At 36.7% G+C, this 23,564-nt stretch overlaps 1 protein-coding gene across 3 annotated transcripts in view; it reads right to left on the bottom strand.

Annotated features, from left to right (window-relative positions):
* The window catches only part of SYCP1 (synaptonemal complex protein 1), a gene marked incomplete at both ends in the record, with an annotated part of 173,875 nt that overhangs the window by 24,636 nt on the left and 125,675 nt on the right, over positions 1-23,564 (bottom strand). For 2 of the 3 annotated variants that reach the window (XM_079698199.1, XM_079698200.1), the window contains 4 exons: positions 11,539-11,613; positions 12,139-12,231; positions 13,379-13,489; positions 13,919-14,035. In XM_079698199.1, the coding sequence (XP_079554325.1) occupies positions 11,539-11,613; positions 12,139-12,231; positions 13,379-13,489; positions 13,919-14,035 (396 nt within the window). The remainder of the gene's footprint in view (positions 1-11,538; positions 11,614-12,138; positions 12,232-13,378; positions 13,490-13,918; positions 14,036-23,564) is intronic. The other variant, XM_079698201.1, reaches the window with a different exon arrangement.

Here is a 23,564-nt window from a genome sequence, read left to right as displayed (position 1 = left end):
ACAACAAGTACTGGTGAGGTTGTGGAAAAATTGAGACCTTCATTCACTGCTAGTGGGAATCCAAAATGGTACAGTTGGTTTAGAGAACAGTTGGGCAGTATCTTAAAATATGAAACATAGAGACACCATATTACCTAGCAATTCTACTCCTACATATATAATCAAGAGAAATGAAAACATATATCCTCACAAAACTTGTACACAAATATTCTTAACAGCATTATTCATAATAGTCAAAATGGAAACAACCTAAATTTCCATCAATTGATAAATGGATAAATAAAACAGTATACCCATATAACAAAATATTATTCAGCAATAAAAAGGAATGAAGTACTGATATATGCTAGGACATGGTTGGACCTTGAAGACATTATGCTCAGTGAAACAAGACCATATATTACATGATTTCATTTAAGTGAAATATCCAGAAGAGGTAAATCTTATAGAAACAGAAAGTAGATCATTGATTGACTAGAGCTAGTGAATTTGTTGATGGGAGCCAAGGGGGAGGTATAATTGCTGCTGGGGGGTTGATACATATATTCTAAAACTATGTAGCAGTGATGGTTGCACAACTGTCAGTAACTGTCAATATATTTAAAAACAACTGAATTGTACACTTTAAATGGATGATTATATAGTACATAAATTATATGTCAGTGAAACTGTTTTAAAAAACTTTCAGAGCTGAGCAGGGAAACAGACAAAGTTGGGGACTTTAACACCCCTCTTTCAGCTACCGATAGAATTACTAAGCAGAAATTCAGCCAAAATATATAAAACCTGAACAACACAACTAACTAATCAGGTTTAACTGACATTTATAGTACACTCCACCAACAATAGCATAACATACATTTGTTTCAAGCACTTATAGATCATTCACCAAGACAGACCATATTCTGGGCCATAAAGTGAACCTCAACAAATTTAAAAGAATAAAACTGCTATGGACTAAATGTTTGTATCCCCCCAAAATTTATATATCAAGGCCTTAACACCCAGTGTGGAATATGGTTTGAAGGTAGGGCCTTTGAGAAGTAATGGGGTTTGGATGAGGTCAGAGCGGTGAAGCCCTCATGATGGGACTGGTACCCTTATAAAGAGTTGAAGAGACCAGCGTTCTCTTTCAGCCATGTGAGGACATAGCTAGAAAGTAACTGTCTTCAAGCCAGGAAATGGGCCCTGACCAGAACTTTAGCACGCTGGCACTCTGATCTCAGACTTACAGCATCCAGAACTGTGAGAAATAATATTTGTTGTTTAAGCCATTCAATCTATGGTATTTTTGTTATAGTATTCCGTAGACAAATACAGAAATCATAAAAATTGTATTCTCTGACCATAATGGAATCAAACTAGAAATCAGTAACAGAGACAACAGGAAAATCTTTGAACACATGAAAATTTGAAAACAAACTTTTAATTAATCAATGGGTCAAAGAAGAAGTCTCAAAGAAAAATAAAATTATAAGAACTGAATGGGGAGAGGGGGAAGATGGCGGAAGAGTAAGACGCGGAGATCACCTTCCTCCCCACAGATACATCAGAAATACATCTACACGTGGAACAACTCCTAGAGAACACCTACTGAACGCTGGCAGAACTCCTCAGACCTCCCAAAAGGCAAGAAACTCCCCACGTACCTGGGTAGGGCAAAAGAAAAAAGAATAAACAGAGACAAAAGAATAGGGACGGGACGGGACCTGCACCAGTGGGAGGGAGCTGTGAAGGAGGAAAGGTTTCCACACACTAGGAAGCCCCTTCGTGGGTGGAGACTGCGGGTGGTGGAGGGGGGAAGCTTCGGAGCCATGGAGGAGAGCGGAGCAACAGTGGTGCGGAGGGCAAAGCAGAGAGATTCCCGCACAGAGGATCGGTGCCGACCTGCACTCACCAGCCCAAGAGGCTTGTCTGCTCATCCGCCAGCGGGGCGGAGGCTGGGAGCTGAGGCTCGGGCTTCGGTCGGATCGCAGGGAGAGGACTGGCAGCGTGAACACAGCCTGAAGGGGTTAGTGCACCACGGCTAGCTGGGAGGGAGTCCGGGGAAAACTCTGGACCTGCCGAAGAGGCAAGAGACTTCTTCTTTCTTCTTTGTTTCCTGGTGCGCGAAGAGAGGGGATTAACAGCGCTGCTTAAAGGAGCTCCAGAGATGGGCGCGAGAGCACAAGACCCCAGAGACGGTCATGAGACACTAAGGCCGCTGCTGCAGCCACCAAGAAGCCTGTGTGCGAGCACAGGTCACTATCCACACCTCCCCTCCTGGGAGCCTGTGCAGCCCAACACTGTCAGGGTCCCGTGATCCAGTGACAACTTCCCCAGGAGAACGCATGGCGCGCCTTAGGCTGCTGCAACGTCCTGCCAGCCTCTGCCGCTGCAGGCTCGCCGCACACTCCGTGCCCCTCCCTTCCCCTGGCCTGAGTGAGCCAAAGCCCCCGAATCAGCTGCTCCTTTAACCACGTCCTGTCTGAGCGAAGATTTATTATTTTTTCCCCTTTTCCTCTTTTTGTGAGTGTGTATGTGTATGCTTCTGTGTGAGATTATGTATAGCTTTGCTTTCACCATTTGTCCTAGACCATCCGTTTTTGTCTTTTTTTTACTTAAAAAAATTTTTTTTCTTAATAATTATTTTTTATTTTAATGACTTTATTTTATCTTCTTTCTTTCTTTCTTTCTCTTTCTCCCTTCCTTCCTTCCTTCCTTCCTTCCTTTCTTTCTTTCTTTCTTTCCTTCTTTCTTTCTTTTTTTCTTTTTCTTCCTTTTCTCCCTTTTATTCTGAGCCATGTGGATGAAAGGCTCTTGGTGCTGCAGCCAGGAGTCAGTGCTCTGCCTCTGAGGTGGGAGAGCCAAGTTCAGGACACTGGTCCACAAGAGACCTCCCAGCTCCACGTAACATCAAATGGTGAAAATCTCCCGGAGATCTCCATCTCAACACCAACACCCAGCTTCACTCAACGACTAGCAAGCTACAGTGCTAGACACCCTATGCCAAACAACTAGCAAGACAGGAACAAAACCCCACCCATTAGCAGAGAGGCTGCCTAAAATCATAATAAGGCCACAGACACCCCAAAACACACCACCAGACGTGGACCTGCCCACCAGAAAGACAAGATCCAGCCTCATCCACCAGAACACAGGCACTAGTCCCCTCCACCAGGAAGCCTACACACCCACTGAACCAACTTTAGCCACTGGGGACAGACACCAAAAACAACGGGAACTACAAACCTGCATCCTGCAAAAAGGAGACCCCAAACACAGTAACATAAGCAACATGAGAAGACAGAAAAACACACAGCAGATGAAGTATCAGGATAAAAACCCACCAGACCTAACAAATGAAGAGGAAATAGGCAGTCTACCTGAAAAAGAATTCAGAATGATACTAAAGATGATCCAAAATCTTGGAAATAGAATAGACAAAATGCAAGAAACAGTTAACAAGGACCTAGAAAAACTAAAGATGAAACAAGCAACAATGAACAACACAATAAATGAAATTAAAAATACCCTAGAAGGGATCAATAGCAGAATAACGGAGGCAGAAGAACGGATAAGTGACCTGGAAGATAAAATAGTGGAAATAAATACTGCAGGGCAGAATAAAGAAAAAAGAATGAAAAGAACAGTCTCAGAGACCTCTGGGACAATATTAAATGCACCAACATTCGAATTATAGGGGTTCCAGAAGAGGAAGAGAAAAAGAAAGGGACTGAGAAAATATTTGAAGAGATTATAGTTGAAAACTTCCCTAATATGGGAAAGGAAATAGTTAATCAAGTTCAGGAAGCACAGACAACATAAATCCAAGGAGAAACATGCCAAGAAACATGTGAATCAAGCTGTCAAAAATTAAATACAAAGAAAACTTATTAAAACCAGCAAGGGAAAAACAACAAATAACACACAAGGGAATCCCCATAAGGTTAACAGCTGATCTTTCAGCAGAAACTCTGCAAGCCAGAAAGGAGTGGCACGACACATTTAAAGTGATGAAGGAGAAAAACCTACAACCAAGATTACTCTACCTAGCAAGCATCTCATTCAGATTTGATGGAGAAATTAAAACGTTTACAGACAAGCAAAAGCTGAGAGTTCAGCACCACCAAACCAGCTTTACAACAAATGCTAAAGGAACTTCTCTAGGCAAGAAACACAATAGAAGGAAAACACCTACAATAACAAACCCAAAACAATTAAGAAAATGGGAATAGGAAGATACATATCGATAATTACCTTAAATGTAAATGGATTAAATGCTCCCACCAAAAGACACAGACTGGCTGAATGGATACAAAAACAAGACCCATATATATGCTGTCTACAAGACACCCACTTCAGACCTAGGCACACATACAGACTGAAAGTGAGGGGATGGAAAAAGGTATTCAATTCAAATGGAAACCAAAAGAAAGCTGGAGTAGCAATTCTCATATCAGACAAAATAGACTTTAAAATAAAGACTATTACAAGAGACAAAGAAGGACAGTAAATAATAATCAAGGGATCGATCCAAGAAGAAGATATAACAACTGTAAATATTTATTCACCCAACATAGGAACACCTCAATACATAAGGCAAATACTAACAGCCATAAAAGGGGAAATCGACAGTAACATTCATAGTAGGGGACTTTAACACCCCACTTTCACCAATGGACAGATCATCCAAAATGAAAATAAATAAGGAAACACAAGCTTTAAATGATACATTAAACAAGATGGACTTAATTGATATTTATAGGACATTCCATCCAAAAACAACAGAATACACATTTTTCTCAAGTGCTCACAGAACATTCTCCAAGATAGATCATATCTTGGGTCACAAACCAAGCCTTGGAAAATTCAAGAAAATTAAAATTGTATCAAGTATCTCTTCTGACCACAAAGCTATGAGACTAGATATCAATTACAGGAAAAGATCCGTAAAAAATACAAACACATGGAGGCTAAACAACACTACTTAATAACGAAGTGATCACTGAAGAAATCAAAGAGGAAATCAAAAAATACCTAGAAACAAATGACAATGGAGACACGACAACCCAAAACCTTCAGGATGCAGCAAAAGCAGTTCTACGAGGGAAGTTTATAGCAATACAATCTTACCTTAAGAAACAGGAATCATCTCGAATAAACAACCTAACCTTGCACCTAAAGCAATTAGAGAAAGAAGAACAAGAAAACCTCAAAGTTAGCAGAAGGAAAGAAATCATAAAGATCAGATCAGAAATAAATGAAAAAGAAATGAAGGAAACGATAGCAAAGATCAATAAAACTAAAAGCTGGTTCTTTGAGAAGATAAACAAAATTGATAAACCATTAGCCAGACTCATCAAGAAAAAAAGGAAGAAGACTCAAATCAATAGAATTAGAAATGAAAAAGGAGAAGTAACAACTGACACTGCAGAAATACAAAAGACCATGAGAGATTACTACAAGCAACTCTATGCCAATAAAATGGACAACTAGGAAGAAATTGGGCAAATTCTTAGAAATGCACGACTGCCAAGACTGAATCAGGAAGAAATAGAAAATATGAACAGACCAATCACAAGCACTGAAATTGAAACTGTGATCAAAAATCTTCCAACAAACAAAAGCCCAGGACCAGATGGCTTCACAGGCGAATTCTATCAAACATTTAGAGAAGAGCTAACACCTATCCTTCTCAAACTCTTCCAAAATATAGCAGAGGGAGGAACACTCCCAAACTCATTCTACGAGGACACCATCACCCTGATGCCAAAACCAGACAAGGATGTCACAAAGAAAGAAAACTACAGGCCAATATCACTGATGAACATAGATGCAAAAATCCTCAACAAAATACTAGCAAACAGAATCCAACAGCACATTAAAAGGATCATACACCATGATCAAGTGGGGTTTATTCCAGGAATGCAAGGATTCTTCAATATATGCAAATCAATCAACGTGATACACCATACTAACAAATTGAAGGAGAAAAACCATATGATCATCTCAATAGATGCAGAGAAAGCTTTCGACAAAATCCAACACCCATTTATGATAAAAACCCTGGAGAAAGTAGGCATAGAAGGAACTTTCCTCAACACAATAAAGGCCATATATGACAAACCCACAGCCAACATCATCGTCAATGGTGAAAAACTGAAACCATTCCCACTAAGATCAGGAACAAGACAAGGTTGCCCACTCTCACCACTCTTATTCAACATAGTTTTGGAAGTTTTAGCCACAGCAATCAGAGAAGAAAAAGAAATAAAAGGAATGAAAATCGGAAAAGAAGAAGTAAAGCTGTCACTCTTTGCAGATGACATGATACTATACATAGAGAATCCTAAAGATGCTACCAGAAAACTACTAGAGATAATCAATGAATTTGGTAAAGTAGCAGGATACAAAATTAATGCACAGAAATCTCTGGCATCCCTATACACTAATGATGAAAAATCTGAAAGTTAAAGCAAGAAAACACTCCCATTTACCACTGCAACAAAAAGAATAAAATATCTAGGAATAAACCTACCTAAGGAGACAAAAGACCTGTATGCAGAAAATTATAAGACACTGATGAAAGAAATTAAGGATGATACAAATAGATGGGGAGATATACCATGTTCTTGGATTGGAAGAATCAACATTGTGAAAATGACTCTACTACCCAAAGCAATCTACAGATTCAATGCAATCCCTATCAAACTACCACTGGCATTTTTTTTTAATTAATTAATTTATTTATTTTTGGCTGTGTTGGGTCTTTGTTTCTGTGCGAGGGCTTTCTCTAGTTGTGGCAAGTGGGGGCCACTCCTCATCGCACTGCATGGGCCTCTCACTATTGCGGCCTCTCTTGTTTCAGAGCACAGGCTCCAGACACGCAGGCTCAGTAATTGTAGCTCACGGGGCCAGCTGCTCCGCGGCATGTGGGATCTTCCCAGACCAGGGCTCGAACCCGTGTCCCCTGCATTGGCAGGCAGATTCTCAACCACTGCGCCACCAGGGAAGCCCCTACCACTGGCATTTTTCACAGAACTAGAACAAAAAAATTCACAATTTGTATGGAAACACAAAAGACCCCGAATAGCCAAAGCAATCTTGAGAATGAGAAACGGAGCTGGAAGAATCAGGCTCCCTGACTTCAGACTATACAACAAAGCTACAGTAATCAAGACAGTATGGTACTGGCACAAAAACAGAAATATAGATCAATGGAACAGGATAGAAAGCCCAGAGATAAACCCACGCATATACAGTCACCTTATCTTTGATAAAGGAGGCAGGAATGTACAGTGGAGAAAGGACAGTCTCTTCAATAAGTGGTGCTGGGAAAACTGGACAGCTACATGTAAAAGTATGAAATTAGAACACTCCCTAACACCATACACAAAAATAACCTCAAAATGGATTGAAGACCTAAATTGTAAGGCCAGAAACTATCAAACTCTTAGAGGAAAACATAGCCAGAACACTCTATGACATAAATCACAGCAAGATCCTTTGACCCACCTCCTAGAGAAATGGAAATAAAAAAAAATAAACAAATGGGACCTGATGAAACATCAATGCTTTTGCACAGCAAAGGAAGCCATAAACAAGACCAAAAGACAACCCTCAGAATGGGAGAAAATATTTGCAAATGAAGCAACTGACAAAGGATTAATCTCCAAAATTTATAGGCAGCTCATGCAGCTCAATAACAAAAAAACAAACAGCCCAATCCAAAAATGGGCAGAAGACCTAAACAGACATTTCTCCAAAGAAGATATACAGATTGCCAACAAACACATGAAAGAATGCTCAACATCATTAATCATTAGAGAAATGCAAATCAAAACTATAATGAGATATCATCTCACACCAGTCAGAACGGCCATCATCAAAAAATCTAGAAACAATAAATGCTGGAGAGGGTGTGGACAAAAGGGAACACTCTTGCACTGCTGGTGGGAATGTGAATTGGTACAGCCACTATGGAGAACAGTATGGAGGTTCCTTAAAAAACTACAACAGAACTACCATATGACCCAGCAATCCCACTACTGGGCATATACCCTGAGAAAACCATAATTCAAAAAGAGCCATGTACCAAAATGTTCATTGCAGCTCTATTTACAATAGCCAGGAGATGGAAACAACCTAAATGTCCGTTATCAGATAAATGGATAAAGAAGATGTGGCACATATATACAATGGACTATTACTCAGCCATAAAAAGAAACGAAATTGAGTTATTTGTAGTGAGGTGGATGGACCTAGAGTGTGTCATACAGAGTGAAGTAAGTCAGAAAGAGAAAGACAAATACCATATGCTAACACATATATATGGAATCTAATAAAAAAAAAAGGTCATGAAGAACCTAGGGGTAAGACGGGAATAAAGACTCAGACCTACTAGAGAAGGGACTTGAGGATATAGGGAGGGGGAAGTGTTAGCTGTGACAAAGTGAGAGAGTGGCATGGACATATATACACTACCAAATGTAAAACAGATAGCTAGTGGGAAGCAGCCGCATAGCACAGGGAGATCAGCTGGGTGCTTTGTGACCACCTAGAGGGGTGGGATAGGGAGGGTGGGAGGGAGGGAGACGCAAGAGGGAAGAGATATGGGAACATATGTATATGTATAAGTGATTCAGTTTGTTATAAATCAGAAACTAACACACACTTGTAAAGCAATTATACTCCAATAAAGATGTAAAAAAAAAAAAAAGAACTGAATGAACACAACAACACAACATATCAAGACATACGGGACACAGCCAAAGCAGTACTGAGAGAGAAATTTATAGTACTAGATGTTTACATTAGGAAAAAGGAGAGAGTGATTTCAGCAAAATGGAAGAATAGGCATTTTTACCATCCTCCCCATCAAGAAGACAGATTTTGGCAATCATCCATAGATCAGAATACCTCTGTGGAAGTTCTGGAGTGCAAAAGAGAACTTCCAGCACAGCATTAGAGCAAAAAAAAAAAAAAAAAAAAAAAAATCCCAGATTGAACACACTGAAGAAGATAAGAAGAATGGTTTCATTTTACCCACATCACCCCCTCTCCCAAGACAGTACAGCACAGTTCCCAGAGAGAACCTGTTAAGTCAGCAATTTTTCCCATGGGGGGAAAAGTGAGACCATGAAAGTAAGCACCTAGCTTCCCCAACTATGCAAAACACTGCCAAATATTTGCAAACCATATATGTGATAAATGGTTAATGTCAAAAACATATAAAGGACTCATACAATTCAATAGCAAAAAGCCAAACCAATTTAAAAATTGGCAAAGGATTTGAGTAGACATTTTTCCAAAGAAGATATATAAATGGCCAACAAGTAAATGAAAAGGTATTCAACATCACTAATCATCAGGGAACTGCAAATCAAAAGTACTATGAGATGGGCTTCCCTGGTGGCGCAGTGGTTGAGAGTCCGCCTGTCAATGCAGGGGACACGGGTTCGTGCCCCGGTCTGGGAGGATCCCACATGCCGCGGAGCGGCTGGGCCCGTGAGCCATGGCCGCTGGGCCTGCGTGTCCGGAGCCTGTGCTCCGCAACGGGAGAGGCCACAACAGTGAGAGGCCCGTGTACCGCAAAAAAAAAAAAAAAGAAAGAAAAAGTACTATGAGATATATTACATCATGTTTGTTGGAATGGCTATTATCAAATAAAACAAGAGATAAATGCTGGCATCGATGCAGAGAAAAAAAGAACCCTTGTGCACTACAGATGGGAATGTAAATTGGTTCAGCCCCTACAGAAAACAGTATAAATATTCTTCAAAAAAATTAAAAATGGAACTATCATACAAGTCAGCAATTCTACTTCTGAGACTACATCCAAAGGAAATGAAATTATTATGTTGAAGAGATATCTGCACTCCCATGTAGCATTATTCACAACATCCAATACATGGAAACAACCTGAGTGTCCATAGACAAAGAATGGATAGAGAAAGTGCAGTATATATATACAATGGAGTATTATTCAGGCGTAAAAAGAAGGAAATCCTTTCATTTGTAACAACATGGTTAGACCTTGAGAGCATTATGCTAACTGAAATAGAGAAAGACAAATACTATATGATATCACTTATATGTGGAATCTTAAAAAACAAACAAAACACAACTAAATTCACAGAGAAGCGGATTAGATTTATGGTTACAAGATGCAGGGTTTGGAGAGATGGGGAACTGGATGAAGGTGGTCAAAAGGCACAAACATCCAGTTATAAGACAAGTACTAGGGATGTAATGTATAACATGATGACTATGATTAACACTACTGTATGGTACATTTGAAAGTTGTTAAGAGAGTAAATCCTAAGAGTTCTCATCACAAAGAAAAAACCTTTTTTTCTTTGTCTTTCTTTTTCTTAATCTATATGACATGATGGATGTTAACTAAACTTATTGTGGTTATCATTTTACAATGTATGTAAGTCAAATCATGCTGTATACCTTAAACTTATACAGTGCTGTCAATTATATCTCAATAAAATTGGGAAAAGAACCTGGAAGAAAGAACATTAGGAGTGGTTTAATACAAGGAAGTATTATTCCTCTTTTACTAAAACAGTAGGATAAAGGTAAATATGTATGCTATAATTGCAGGTGAAGTGAAAGCCACTTAGTCATTTCTTTGACAAACATTTGTCGAAAACAGAAAATTTTCAAAGCACTATGCTCAAATAAAGGAAAGACAAAGATAAATAGACATAACCCCAGCCCTTGAGGAACTTGAAATATAATGGGGCACAGAGTGACATAACTATTTTAATATAAGAGCAAAATACTATGAGAATACTTATATACAGTCAGCTCACGTTTGCAAGATAAAAGATATGTGAAGTTTTCCATAGGTGGAGAAAAGAAGAAAGAAATTAAATGCAGGAAACAAAGTGAACAAATGCATAGAGGTTTGAAATTGCATGTTACCTAGGCATGTTGCAGAGTGATTAGGGAGCAGGATTTGGAATCATGCAAAATAAACCTAGATTTGAATTCTAAGCCATTCTATTTTTTTTATTATGTGATCCTGAATAAATAAGCTAACCTCTGTAAAAATGGAGATAATAATAAGTATTGTTTATAGAACTGATAAAGATTAAATTATATATAAGTAGTATACTCACCACAGTGAGCTGTCATGCAGAAAGAAAAAAAAAGTATTTGTCATTTTAAAGTGCGAGTCAATTCACTTTGTCAATTCCAAAACACTATACAAATATAAGGCATTATTTTTTTTCTGAAACATGATCAATAGCTAAAAAACACATCCAAATACATAAGTACTTCATAATATATGAAATAATATTTCTCAAATATTTATACCTGAAAGCTCTCCTACTCTTAAAGTATACTTATATTTATATGTCTTTAATATTTAAACAAGGGAATATGCTAAATGCTTCTGAAAAAAAGCTAATGGGGAAAATCATATTTTTAATTCTTACTCAAATTTATCCTATTATTTTCTAATATGACATGTTTACAAAAACTTAAGTTACACCTAAAGCTTAAAATTATTTACTTTATCTATAATGCCACAAAACCTACTTTTTCTTCTCTTTCTATTTCAAGTTGTTTCTTAGCAGAACAAAGTTCATTCTTGAGATTGGATAGTTCAGTCTCCTAAAGAAAAAGGAACATGAAGCTTATAAGTGCATCCATGTATTTCTTAAGACAATAAAAATGCAAACTAGTGTTACAAAAGAAATTTAGTTTTATAGAGAAATAAATTCACTCATGAAATATATACACTGTTTAAAATCCTACTGATATGAAGGCTCCTAGTTGAATATAACTAAAGATTTCATTTAGACAAATTTTGTATAGTTTGCTCTAAAGAAATGTTTAACACTATGTATATCTCTCCTTCTCATTCTCTCCCAATCTATCTCACTCCTCCTTTCCCAACCTCAATCAGAGCTCAAAACTTATTCGTAACTGGAGTTTATAACTTTTCATTTGAAAAACAGAGTTCGTTTTACCATTTCAAAAATAAGATTAGAAAACCACCTACCTATAAGATCTGTAACATCCCTTTCAGATTTATGATTATTTGATTCTATAGTACAAAATTATGGTTTTATTTATTATTCTTTACTACCAGCCATGCTGACATGAAAATTGGCTTCTACTGCTATTTGTTCTCACCAAAGATGCTTTCACTGATGACTGTTCTTGTTCTTTGCTCTTATAAAGTCCTAATTCTGAGTCTCTTTCTTCAACAATTTTATCATATTGGTGCTATATTAAAAAGAGAAACCATTTTAGGTATATTAGAAGCCCAAAAGGTTACATTTTAATATGACTGGTATCCTTATGCATTTAATATTTATAAAAAATGATGTTTATGAATTCAGTAATACATATTTGAGCTATTTTTTAATTTTTTCAACTACATTTTTTAATTCTAACAATAAAAACAATGAAACATAGATAACTGTCTTGGAAATAACCCAAGAGCAAGAAATAATTTTTAAAATTAGAGACACTGAATTTCATAATTTATAAAAAGGCTAGAAACATAGGACCTCTTCGAAAAACGGCTGATTCCAGATCTTGTGCAGGGAATACAAAATTAGTCTTGAACATTTTATTATGACAGAAAGCAAGAAAGCTGTCACAGATTATTAGGGTCAAATCAAAGGGACCTGCCAACCAATTCGAAGAGGTTCCCACTGGCCAAAGTTGGGACAATTTAAGTGTCAAAAAGGATCAAAACTCTACTGGATTAAGACATACCAAATATGCTTAAATCTATGAGTTCACAATATTACTTAAAAGATTTTTTTAAAGCCTCATTGGTTACTTCATAATAATATCCTAGCAACAACTTATAAAGATTAATTGATAGGTATAGCCCACTTCCTCTCCAAATCTTGAAGAGTATAGGGCTTAATTCCCTAAGAGAATGATTACTTTCAAACAACAATAAAAAATAGAGCACACTCACAAACACAACAAACACTGTCTTTCATCTATTTATTATTGGTTAGCCTAGTATGTGTTAGACACAGGTAGAGAATAAAAATATCATATTTATAGTTATATTATATTTATTTAAATACATATCCTGGGTATGTATTTAAATAAATACAAGGTGGAAAAGTCTATAAGAGACTACTATGAAAATTGAGGAAAAGAGTGATTATGTTTATCCATCAAGACAATAAGGAGAAACTTCCTCAAGGAAGTGACACCCAGGCTCAGCTTCATGTGGTTAAGACTTGAACTTGGAGAAATGAGAGATCAAGAGTATTCTAGCTATAATTAGTCATTGTTGCATAGACAATAATTTTCTCTGACAAATCAGAATGCTATATTTTACCATTTTTATGAATAAATATGGCTCCAATTAATAATTTTCATTACACAACAGGAAAAAAATTACCTTATGTTTTTCCATAAGTGCTACCATTTCAGCTATTTTATGTTGACATCGTATATCAATTTCTTTCTGTAATTTTACTGCTTCATCAGCTATTACTTTTGCTTTCTCAACCTATCAAATAAATTTAAAGCTTTTTAAAATTAACGCACAAGATACAAATTTAACTTAAATGTTAAATTTAAGTTAAAATGCAGAAATCAAACACCAGGAAATTAGGAAAGCCAAGTAGAAAATACATTATTGTTTTGGTTTATTTTAGTTAGGGTCTTCTACTAAGTGAGATGACAGTATAACACTGTAAAGATCATTTAATCTTTTCAAAATGATTATATACTACCCAATACTCAAATACTTCGAATAACAATGATATTTTTAGCTTCTATTAAAAAAACTAATTAATTATCCCTAGTATAAATTTATTAAATCTTCTAAAGAATCATAATGTTAAAAGTAAGAATTATTACTTTTCTCTTAAAATGCAAACATACAAATATAGGGTTTTAGTATAACAACTTCTCAAACATATTTAGTTTTTCCTACCTCTCCCAAAAGATTTTCTTCTAATAGCTTTTTGTCCTCAATTTCTTTCTGATAACTGTCAGTCATTTCTTTAAATTTTTGTTTGGCACCTTCTAGTTCTAACTCTAATTTATTGACCTTTGAATAAAGAAAACAGCATGAACATTAATAAATTCTGTGGATTACTTGAAAATATTCTGTATTCATTTTGTGGTTTTGTGACTCTTAAAAGATGATTTATTCATAGATATTATAGTTGGATCATTTTACTTACAGTTTTCATATGGTGAGATGTGCTTTATTTTTCACAATATCTATCTTTTTCCCTAAAATACATATTTAGTCTTGACAAGTAATATTTTAAAAGTAGCCATATTTTTATTTTTAATGAATTTTTCAACAATATTTATTTAGTCTCAGTTTGCTGTTTTATTACAATAAGTAACTATTCCATTTGGACAGAACACACATGCAATTCAAAGAAAAAGCATTTAAAAAAAAAAGCTTTACTGAGGTATAACATATGCAAAAAAACTACACATATTTAATGTATACAGTGTGATGATATTAGACAAATGCATACACCCATGAAATCATCGCCAAAATCAAGGTAACAGACATATCCATCACCTTCAAAAGTTTCCTTCTGTCCCATTTTTTCTTGTCATAAGAACACTTACATGAGACTACTCTTTTAACAAATATTTTTTTTTAATTTTGTGCATATTTATTCCTTCTAATAGATAGTGTTCAGGTTCTTTTTAACTGATGCCTATTTCTTCCTATCCTCCTAACCCTGATACATTTTTTAAATGTTTTTTATTGTGGTAAAAGTCACATGATATAAAACATACTATTTTAACCATATTTAGCTGTACGGTTCAATGGCACTAAGTACATTCATATTGTTGTGCAACTCTCACCATCATCCATCTCCCAAATATTTCACCTTCCTACACTGAAACTCTGTCCCCTTTAAACATTAACTCCCCATTCTCCCTCCCCACCCCCTCTACCCACCAGCTCCTGGCATCTACCAATGTACTTTCTGACTCTATGAATTTGACTATTCTAGGTACCTCGTATAAGTGGAATCAAACAGTACTTGTCTGCATGTAATGTATACTGGAATGTATTTTTAAGGCTAACTTAATATATGCCCTGCAAACAGATTGTACCTTCTTTTTTCCCCCCCGTGCTATACAGTAGGTACTCACCAGCCAACTACTTCATACATAGTAGTGTACATACATCAGTCCCAATCTCCCAATCCATCCCACCCCTTAGTGTCCATACATTTGTTCTCTACAACTGTGTCTCTATTTCTGGTTTGCAAATAGGTTCATCTGCACCATTTTTCTAAATTCCACATACATGCGTTAATATACAACATTTGTTTTTCTCTTTCTAACTTACTTCACCCTGTATGACAGTTTCTAGGTCCATCCATGTCTCTGCGAATGGCACAACATCATTCCTTTTTATGGCTGAGTAATATTCCATTGTACCACATCTTCTTTATCCATTCCTCTGTTGATTGACACTTAGGTTGCTTCCACGACATGGCTATTGTAAATAGTGCTGCAATGTACACTGGGGTGCATGCATCTTTTGGAATTATGGTTTTCTCTGGTATATGCCCAGTACTGGGATTTCTGGGTCATATGGTAGTTGTAATTTTAGTTTTTTAAGGAACCTCCATACTGTTCTCCATAGTGGCTGTATCAATTTACATTCCAACCAACGGTGTAAAAGGGTTCCCTTTTCTCCACACCCTCTTCAGCATTTATTGTTTGTAGATTTTTTGATGATGGACATTCTGACTAGTGTGAGGTGATACCTCATGGTGGTTTTGATTTGCATTTCTCTCTAATAATTAGTGATGTTGAGCAGCTTTTCATGTGCCTCTTGGCCATCTATATGTTTTCTTTGGAGAAAAGCCTATTTAGGTCTTCTGTCCGCTCTTGATTGGGTTGTTTGTCTGGATATTGAGCTGCATGAGCTATTTGTATATTTTGGAGATTAATCCCTTGTCAGTTGCTTCATTTGCAAATATTTTCTCCCATTCTGAGGGTTGTCTTTTGGTCTTGTTTATGGTTTCCTTTGCTGTGCAAAAGCTTTTAAGCTTAACTAGGTCCCATTTGTTTATTTTTGTTTTAATTTTCATTATTCTAGAAGGTGCGTCCAAAAAGATCTTGCTGTGATTTATGTCAAAGAGTGTTCTGCCTATGTTTTCCTCTAAGAGTTTGATAGTGTCTGGCCTTACATTTAGGTCTTTAATCCCTTTTGAGTTTAATTTTGTGTATGGTGTTAGGGAGTGTTCTAATTTCATTGTTTTACATGTAGCTGTCCAGTTTTCCCAGCACCACTTATTGAAGAGACTGTCTTTTCTCCATTGTATATTCTTGCCTCCTTTTTCATAGATTAGTTGACCACAGGTGTGTGGGTTTATCTCTGGGCTTTCTATCCTGTTCCATTTATCTATATTACTGTGTTTGTGCCAGTACCATACTGTCTTGGTTACTGTAGTTTTGTAGTATAGTCTGAAGTCAGGCAGTCTGATTCCTCCAGCTCCGGTTTTCTTTCTCAAGATTGCTTTGGCTATTCGGGGTCCTTTGTTTCCATACAAATTACAAAAATTTTTGTTCTATTTCTGTGAAAAATGCCATTGGTAATTTGATAGGGATTGCATTGAATCTGTAGACTGCTTTAAGTAAACAATACAGAATTGATGACTACAGGCACTATGTAGTACAGCAGATCTCTAGAACTACTTTATCTTGCATAACTGAAACCTAAGCAAATTGAAGAACTCCCTATTTCCCCCTCCCACTGAGTCCCTGGTATTTACTTTTCTAATTTCTGCTTTTATGTGTTTGACTATTTTAGGTATCATGCAGTATTTGTTCTTCAGTGACTGGCTTTTGTTGCTGAATTGTAAGTATTCTTTACATATTCTGGATATTAGATCATTACCAAATAATGATTTGCAAATATTTTTTCCAATTCTTTGGCTTGTCTTTTCACTCCCTTGATAGTGTCCTTTCATCCTTTGATAGTGTCCCCTTGAACATTATTAATAGAGTGAAAAGATTCATTGCAATCTCTACCTAAATTCCAACTGTGTTTTGTCAGAACAAATTGATCCTAAAGTTTACAAGGAATTCCCAGGGACCCTGGATAGCCAAAAAAATCTTGAAAAAGAACAATGTTGGAGGACACATAATCCCATTTTAAAACTCACTACAAAGATACAATAATCAAAACAGCGTGGTACTGACATAAGGTAAACATATGGATCAATGGAATAGAATAGGAAGTCCAGAAATAAAGCCATACAACTATGGTCAACTTAGAATGACAAGACAATTCAATGGAGAAAGAATAGCTTCTAACAATAAGAATGACAAAACAATTCAATGGAGAAAGAACAGTTTCTAACAAATGTTGTTAAGACAAATAATAAGCACATGGAAAAGAATGAAGTTGGACTCTTACCTCATATCACATTACAAAAATAACTCAAAATAGATTAAAGATCTAAATGTAATAGCTAAAACCAAAAACTCTTAGAAGAAAATAGGAGTTAAAATTCATGACAATAGATTTGGCAATGTATCCTTAGATATGATACTAAAAACACAAGCAACTAAAGAAAAACAGTTAAAATGGATTCCATTAAAAAGCATACTCAGTATTAGTGACGCCTACCAGTGCAGGGGACATGGGTTCGATCCCCGGTCAGAGAACTAAGATCTCACATGCCTCAGGGTGACTAAGCCTGTGCACTGCAACTATTGAGCACACAGGCCACAACTGGAGAGCCCACATAGTGCAACTACAGAGCCCACGTGCTCTAGAGCCTGTGCATCTCAACAATAGATCCCGTGTGCTGCAGCTGAGACCTGATACAGCCAAAAATAAAATAAATAAATAATAAAATAAATATTTAAAAAAGAGGACTTTTAATTAGCACCCACTCTCCAGAATCACTTATGGCATTAGGACTGAATTAGAATTGAGGAGGGGGTAGAGGACAGTGACAGGAATTGGGGAAGGGAGGCATGAGTAATTTAATAATGAAACAGACTGTATTCTGTACCCATGAAAGAACCACTAACTTTATTTTTCTTAATATTTATTTATTTATTTATTTGGCTGCGCCGGGTCTTAGTTGCAGCATGTGGGATCTGCATGGTTGCATGCGAGATCTTTTAGTTGAGGCGTGAGGAACCTTTAGTTGTGGCACATGGGTCCTTTAGTTGCAGCATGCAGGATCTTTAGTTGTAGCATGCGAACTCTTAGTTGTGGCATGTGGGATCTAGTTTCCTGACTAGGAATCAAACCCGGCCCCCCTACATTGGGAGCACAGAGTTTTAGCCACTGGACCATCAGGGAAGTCCCACAATCACCAACTTTAAAACACAGAATATTATCAATGTTGATAAAGTCTTCTGAATGCCTCTGTTCATTAGTTTCCCCTTCTGCCCCCTCAAGTGTAACAAAGATTCTTAATTTAATATTCATGAGTCCCTTCCCCTTTTTTATAGCTTTACTGCATAATGATATATCAGTATTTCAGAGTTTTTTGTTTCAGACTCTATATAAATGTTTTCTTAGTGTGTATATTTTTCTGTCTTGCATTTTCACTCAGCAGTAGGTTTTACATATTTATGTGTGTATAGTTCCTTCATTTTCTCTGCAGAGTAATGTTCCATTGTATGAATATACCATGGTTTATTTATGTACTCAACTGTTCACAGACAATGAATTGTATTCAACTTGGAGATAATACATACGATAATGGTGTGACTGTTCTCAAAAACACTGTCTCCTGGTACAAATGTATAAATTTCTCTATATCCAGACCTGAAATTGCAGGTTGCATGTTCAACTTTACAAGTTAACAACACTGTTTTCCAAAGTACATGTACCAATTTAAACTCCCAGCAACAGTGTGTGAATATGTATATCAGTTTGGAGAGAACCAGCATTTTCACATAAATAGTATATTGTTAAAATTACATTTTCTAATAGCTTGTTGCAGATGTTTAAGACTAGTATTTTTTTTCTGTGTAATGATTATATATCTATCAACCTTACTAAATGACTCAATACTTTATTAACTCATCTGGAGAGTCTTATAGATTTTCTACAAATGCAACTCCAATCTAAAACCATCTGACTCTGAAGTTTGTTTGTTGAAAGATTTTAAACTGCTGATCCAATCTCCTTAATCGGACTATTCAGGTTAATTATTTGTTTTGAGATTGTTTTGGTTAATCTACTTCACTTTATATTTTTTATATCTTTCAAATATATTGGCATAATAATGTTCATAATAAAGGTATTAACTTCAGACCTTCATTAAAAAAACACGTTATAATTTCTAGATTAATAGAATTGTGGTTAGAGGACATATTCTGTATGATTTCAAGCCTTTGAATTCTGTGGCCCTATACATGATCATTTTTGTTAACTATCTGAATGTTCTTGAAAAATATGTTTCCTTCACTTTTTGATCTAAAAATGTCCCTATTTCTCCAACATAAAAGAGAGATATGTTGTGGACGTAATTCAAGGTTGATCTTTTCTCTGTACTTGAGAATATTGTCTCACTGATTTCTAACTTCCACTGTTGCTTGCTGAGATGTCCACGGTAAATCTCTTGTCATTCTTTCATTGGTGATCTCTCATTTCTCTCTAGCTACTTTTAAGACCTATGTGTGTCTAACATTCTATAGTTTAACTATACTAAGTCTAGTTCTGGATTTATTCTAATTTTTCCTTCTAGGTATCCATCAGTCTTCCTATATCTATGAATTAGTGTATTTCATCAATTCTAAACATTCTTAGTATTTGTTGCCTCTCCCCAATTCACTCTATTCTTTCCTTCTTCCTGGGCAATACAAAACCCTTATAAAAACAAATTCATTAAAATATGTGACAATAATAAGAGTATGATAGCATATAAGTTAGACATGAGAGAGAAAGGTGATTATGTATTCTGAAGCTAAAATGTACCAGTAAAAAGGACAAAAATTATGAACTCCAGCTGTATGTTGTTCATAAGAGACTCATCTAAAACAAAGATATAGAAAGCACAGTAGTAAATATGTTGTTAAAAATACCATGCTTAACACACCATTGTAAATCAACTATACTCCAATAAAAACTTTAAATAAATAAATAAACCCCTGCAAACACTAAACACTAAGAAGAAAACTGGTATAGTTATAACAATAAAAAAGAAGAATTATTCTCTAAGGCAACAAAACACTATTACATAGATAAAGTGAGTGTCTTTAAAGTGGAAAAAAAGTTCTATTATGTATAGAATATAAAGAATATATAGAATATAGATTAAGTATACATATAAAGTTCCACATTGTATAAAAAATTACATATATTATAGTACGTACCTAATAACATGGTATTAAAAGAAAATTTGACAGAACTGCAAGGAAGAATAGAAATCCACAATCATCAAGTGAGATTTTTTAACACATCAATCGCATTCAAGTAATAAAACACAAAGAAAATAGAAGTAAAGATATAGAATCAATAAATATGCAGAAGTTTAAAGCATATGAAATCTTGACCAAATGGAACACTTCACCCAACAACTGTAGAATACACATTATTTTCAGGTATATGGGTGTGTTTATAAAAAGTAACCCTATATTGGGCCATCAAGCAAATGTCAATAAATTCCAAAGTACTGAAGTCATACCAGAGTGTGTTCTCTAATGACAATGTGCTTATGATAGAAATCAATTCCAAAAGCATAACATGCCATTAAGCTCAGAAACTGAGAAATATAGGAAGGTATTGAATGAAACAATACTAATTTAATATATATTTAAACCTATGAGACACAACTACAACAAACTTAGAAGGAAATACATTGCCTTAAAATGTGTACACTGGAAAGAATGAAAATTAATTATCAAAGAATTAATATCAAATTGGAAAAAGAACATAATGAAAAAACAATAAAAGGAGGAGAAAATAATAAAGAACATAAATTAATGAAACAAAAACAAGCACCCTACAGAGAAGATCAAAAATCCAAAGTTGTGTTTTTTTAAAACTTCCAAAATTGATAAATGCCTGGTAAGACTGATCAAGAATAACAAAAGGCATAAATAACCAACATCAGGATTGAAAAGAGGACAGTACTATAGATGCTACAATTTTCAAAATATAGAAAATGTAGTTTAACAGGGCAAAATCCCCCCAAAATATTATTTACTAAAATTGAAAGAAATACTGGGATACAAAATGAACATACAGATATCTGTTGCATGTCTAAACACTAACAATGGGGCCTCCCTGGTGGCGCAGTGGTTGAGAGTCCGCCTGCCGATGCAGGGGATACGGGTTCGTGCCCCGGTCCGGGAGGATCCCGTATGCCGCGGAGCGGCTGGGCCCGTGAGCCATGGCTGCTGAGCCTGCGCATCCAGAGCCTGTGCTCCGCAACGGGAGAGGCCACAACAGTGAGAGGCCCGCGTACAGCAAAAAAAAAAAAAAAAAAAAAAAAAAAAAGAAATAAACACTAACAATGAACAGGCAGAAAGAAAAATTTTTTTAAATCCCATTTAAAATTGCAAAAAAAAGAATAAAATAACTAAGAATAATCTAAATAAAGAGGTAAAGACCTGTACTCAGAAAACTATAAGACACAGATGAAAGAAATTGAAGGCGCCACAAAAAAATACGGGAAAATATACTAAGCTCAGGGATTGGAAGAATTAATACTGTTAAAATGACCATACTACCTAAGGCAATCTACAGATTCAGTGCAATCCCTATAAAAATACCAATGGCATTTTTCACCAAACTACAACAAATAATTTTAAAATTTGTATGGAAACATGAAAGATCCCAGATAGCTAAAATAATCTTGAGAAAGAACAGCAAAGCAGGAGGTATCACACTCCCTGACTTCAACACCGTACTACAAAGCGACAGTAATCAAAGGAGCTGGCACAAAAACAGACACATAGATCAATGGAACAGAATAGAGAGTCCAGAAATAAACCTATGCTTATATGGTCAATTAATCTACAACAAAAGAAGAACACACAATGAGGAAAAGACAGCCTCTTCATAAATTGTGTCAAGAAAACTGGACAGCTACATGCAAAAGAATCAAATTGGACTACTTTCTCACACCATATACAAAAATAAACAAAATAGATTAAAGACTTAAATGCAAGACGTGAAACCATAAACCTCCTAGGAGAAAACATAGGCTGTATGCTCTTTGACATTGATCTTATCAATATTTTTTTTGATATGTCTTCTCAGGCAAGGGTAACAAAAGCAAAAATTAAACAAATGGGAATCAAAATAAAAACTTTTGCATAGAGAAGGAAACTATGAACAAAATGAAAAGGCACTCTACTGAATGGGAAAAAATATTTCTAACACTATATCTGATAAGAGATTAACATCCAAAATATATAAAGAACTCATACAACTCAACATCAAAAAAAACAAGCAACTCAATTAAAAAAAGGGCAGAAGACCTGAATAGACATTTTTCCAAAACAGACATGCAGAAGGCCAACAGGCAGATGAAAAGATGCTTAACATTACTAATCATAAGGGAAATGCAAATCAGAACCACAATGAGGTGGGGAGGAGTCGAGATGGCAGAGTAGGAGGACATGGAGTTCACCTCTCCCAACAAATACATCCACAAATGGAACAATTCTCACAGAGCACCTGCTAAACACTAGCAGAGGACCTTGGATACCTAAAAGGACAAGAAAGATTCCTGCATAACTCAGTAGGATGAAAGAAAGGAAAAAAAGAGGAAGTGGGATGGGACCAGTGCCCCTGGTGGGGAGCTGAAGAAGAGGAGAGGTTCCTACACCCAGGGAAGCCCCCTCAGCAGTGGGGAGATAAGCTGAGACAGAAGGGGAACTTCAGGGGCTCGAAGGAGAGTACAGCAACCAGTCTGTGGCAGGCAGGACAGAGTGAGACATATATAGATGGTCCATGCCACAGCCCTGCACGCCCCAGCCTGAGACATGTGTCTGCCACTGCAGGTAGGGGCTGGGTGCTGGAACATGGGGTTTGGAGAGCAGACCCAGGGAGAGGTCTGCTGTTGGCTGCGAGGAGACAGCCTGAAGGGACGGGAGTGAGGAGCTCCGCAACTGGGAACACTCGTGGAAAAAGCCTGGGGCACCATAGGAGTGAAGCATCATTGTTGAGTGGCACATGAAGGGCGGGGCTGTCATTGCAGCCTCTTTCCCCACGTGCTGGCCCTTGCCTCAGTGGGCATTAGGAGGAGCTCCCTCCTGAGCAGACTTGCATGCCCTGGTCACCACCTCAGCTCCCCCCAACCTGTCTGGGTGGGCTCACATACCCAAATTGCTGCCCCAGCCCCCTCTCACCAGGGCAGGCTCATGTACTCTGGGGCAACCTCGGGAGCAGACACCGGTGGGTGATCCACATGCAGATGTAGAGCTGAAACCAAAGCTGAGCCCCAGGGGTTGTGTGACTAAGGAAGAAGAGCTAAAATCTCTCCTTGAGGCTGTGTAAACCACAGATTTACACCCCTGCTGCCAGCTTTGTAAATTCAGCACCTGTGGAACATTTGAATGGACAATGAGTGCTCCCAAAGATGAGACAGGTCTAGATTTAGCAAGTGGAG

This window comes from Hyperoodon ampullatus (genome assembly GCF_949752795.1).
Source record: "Hyperoodon ampullatus genome assembly, chromosome: 2".
NCBI lineage: Eukaryota > Metazoa > Chordata > Mammalia > Artiodactyla > Ziphiidae > Hyperoodon > Hyperoodon ampullatus.
This window is presented reverse-complemented; position numbering and strand designations above follow the sequence as displayed.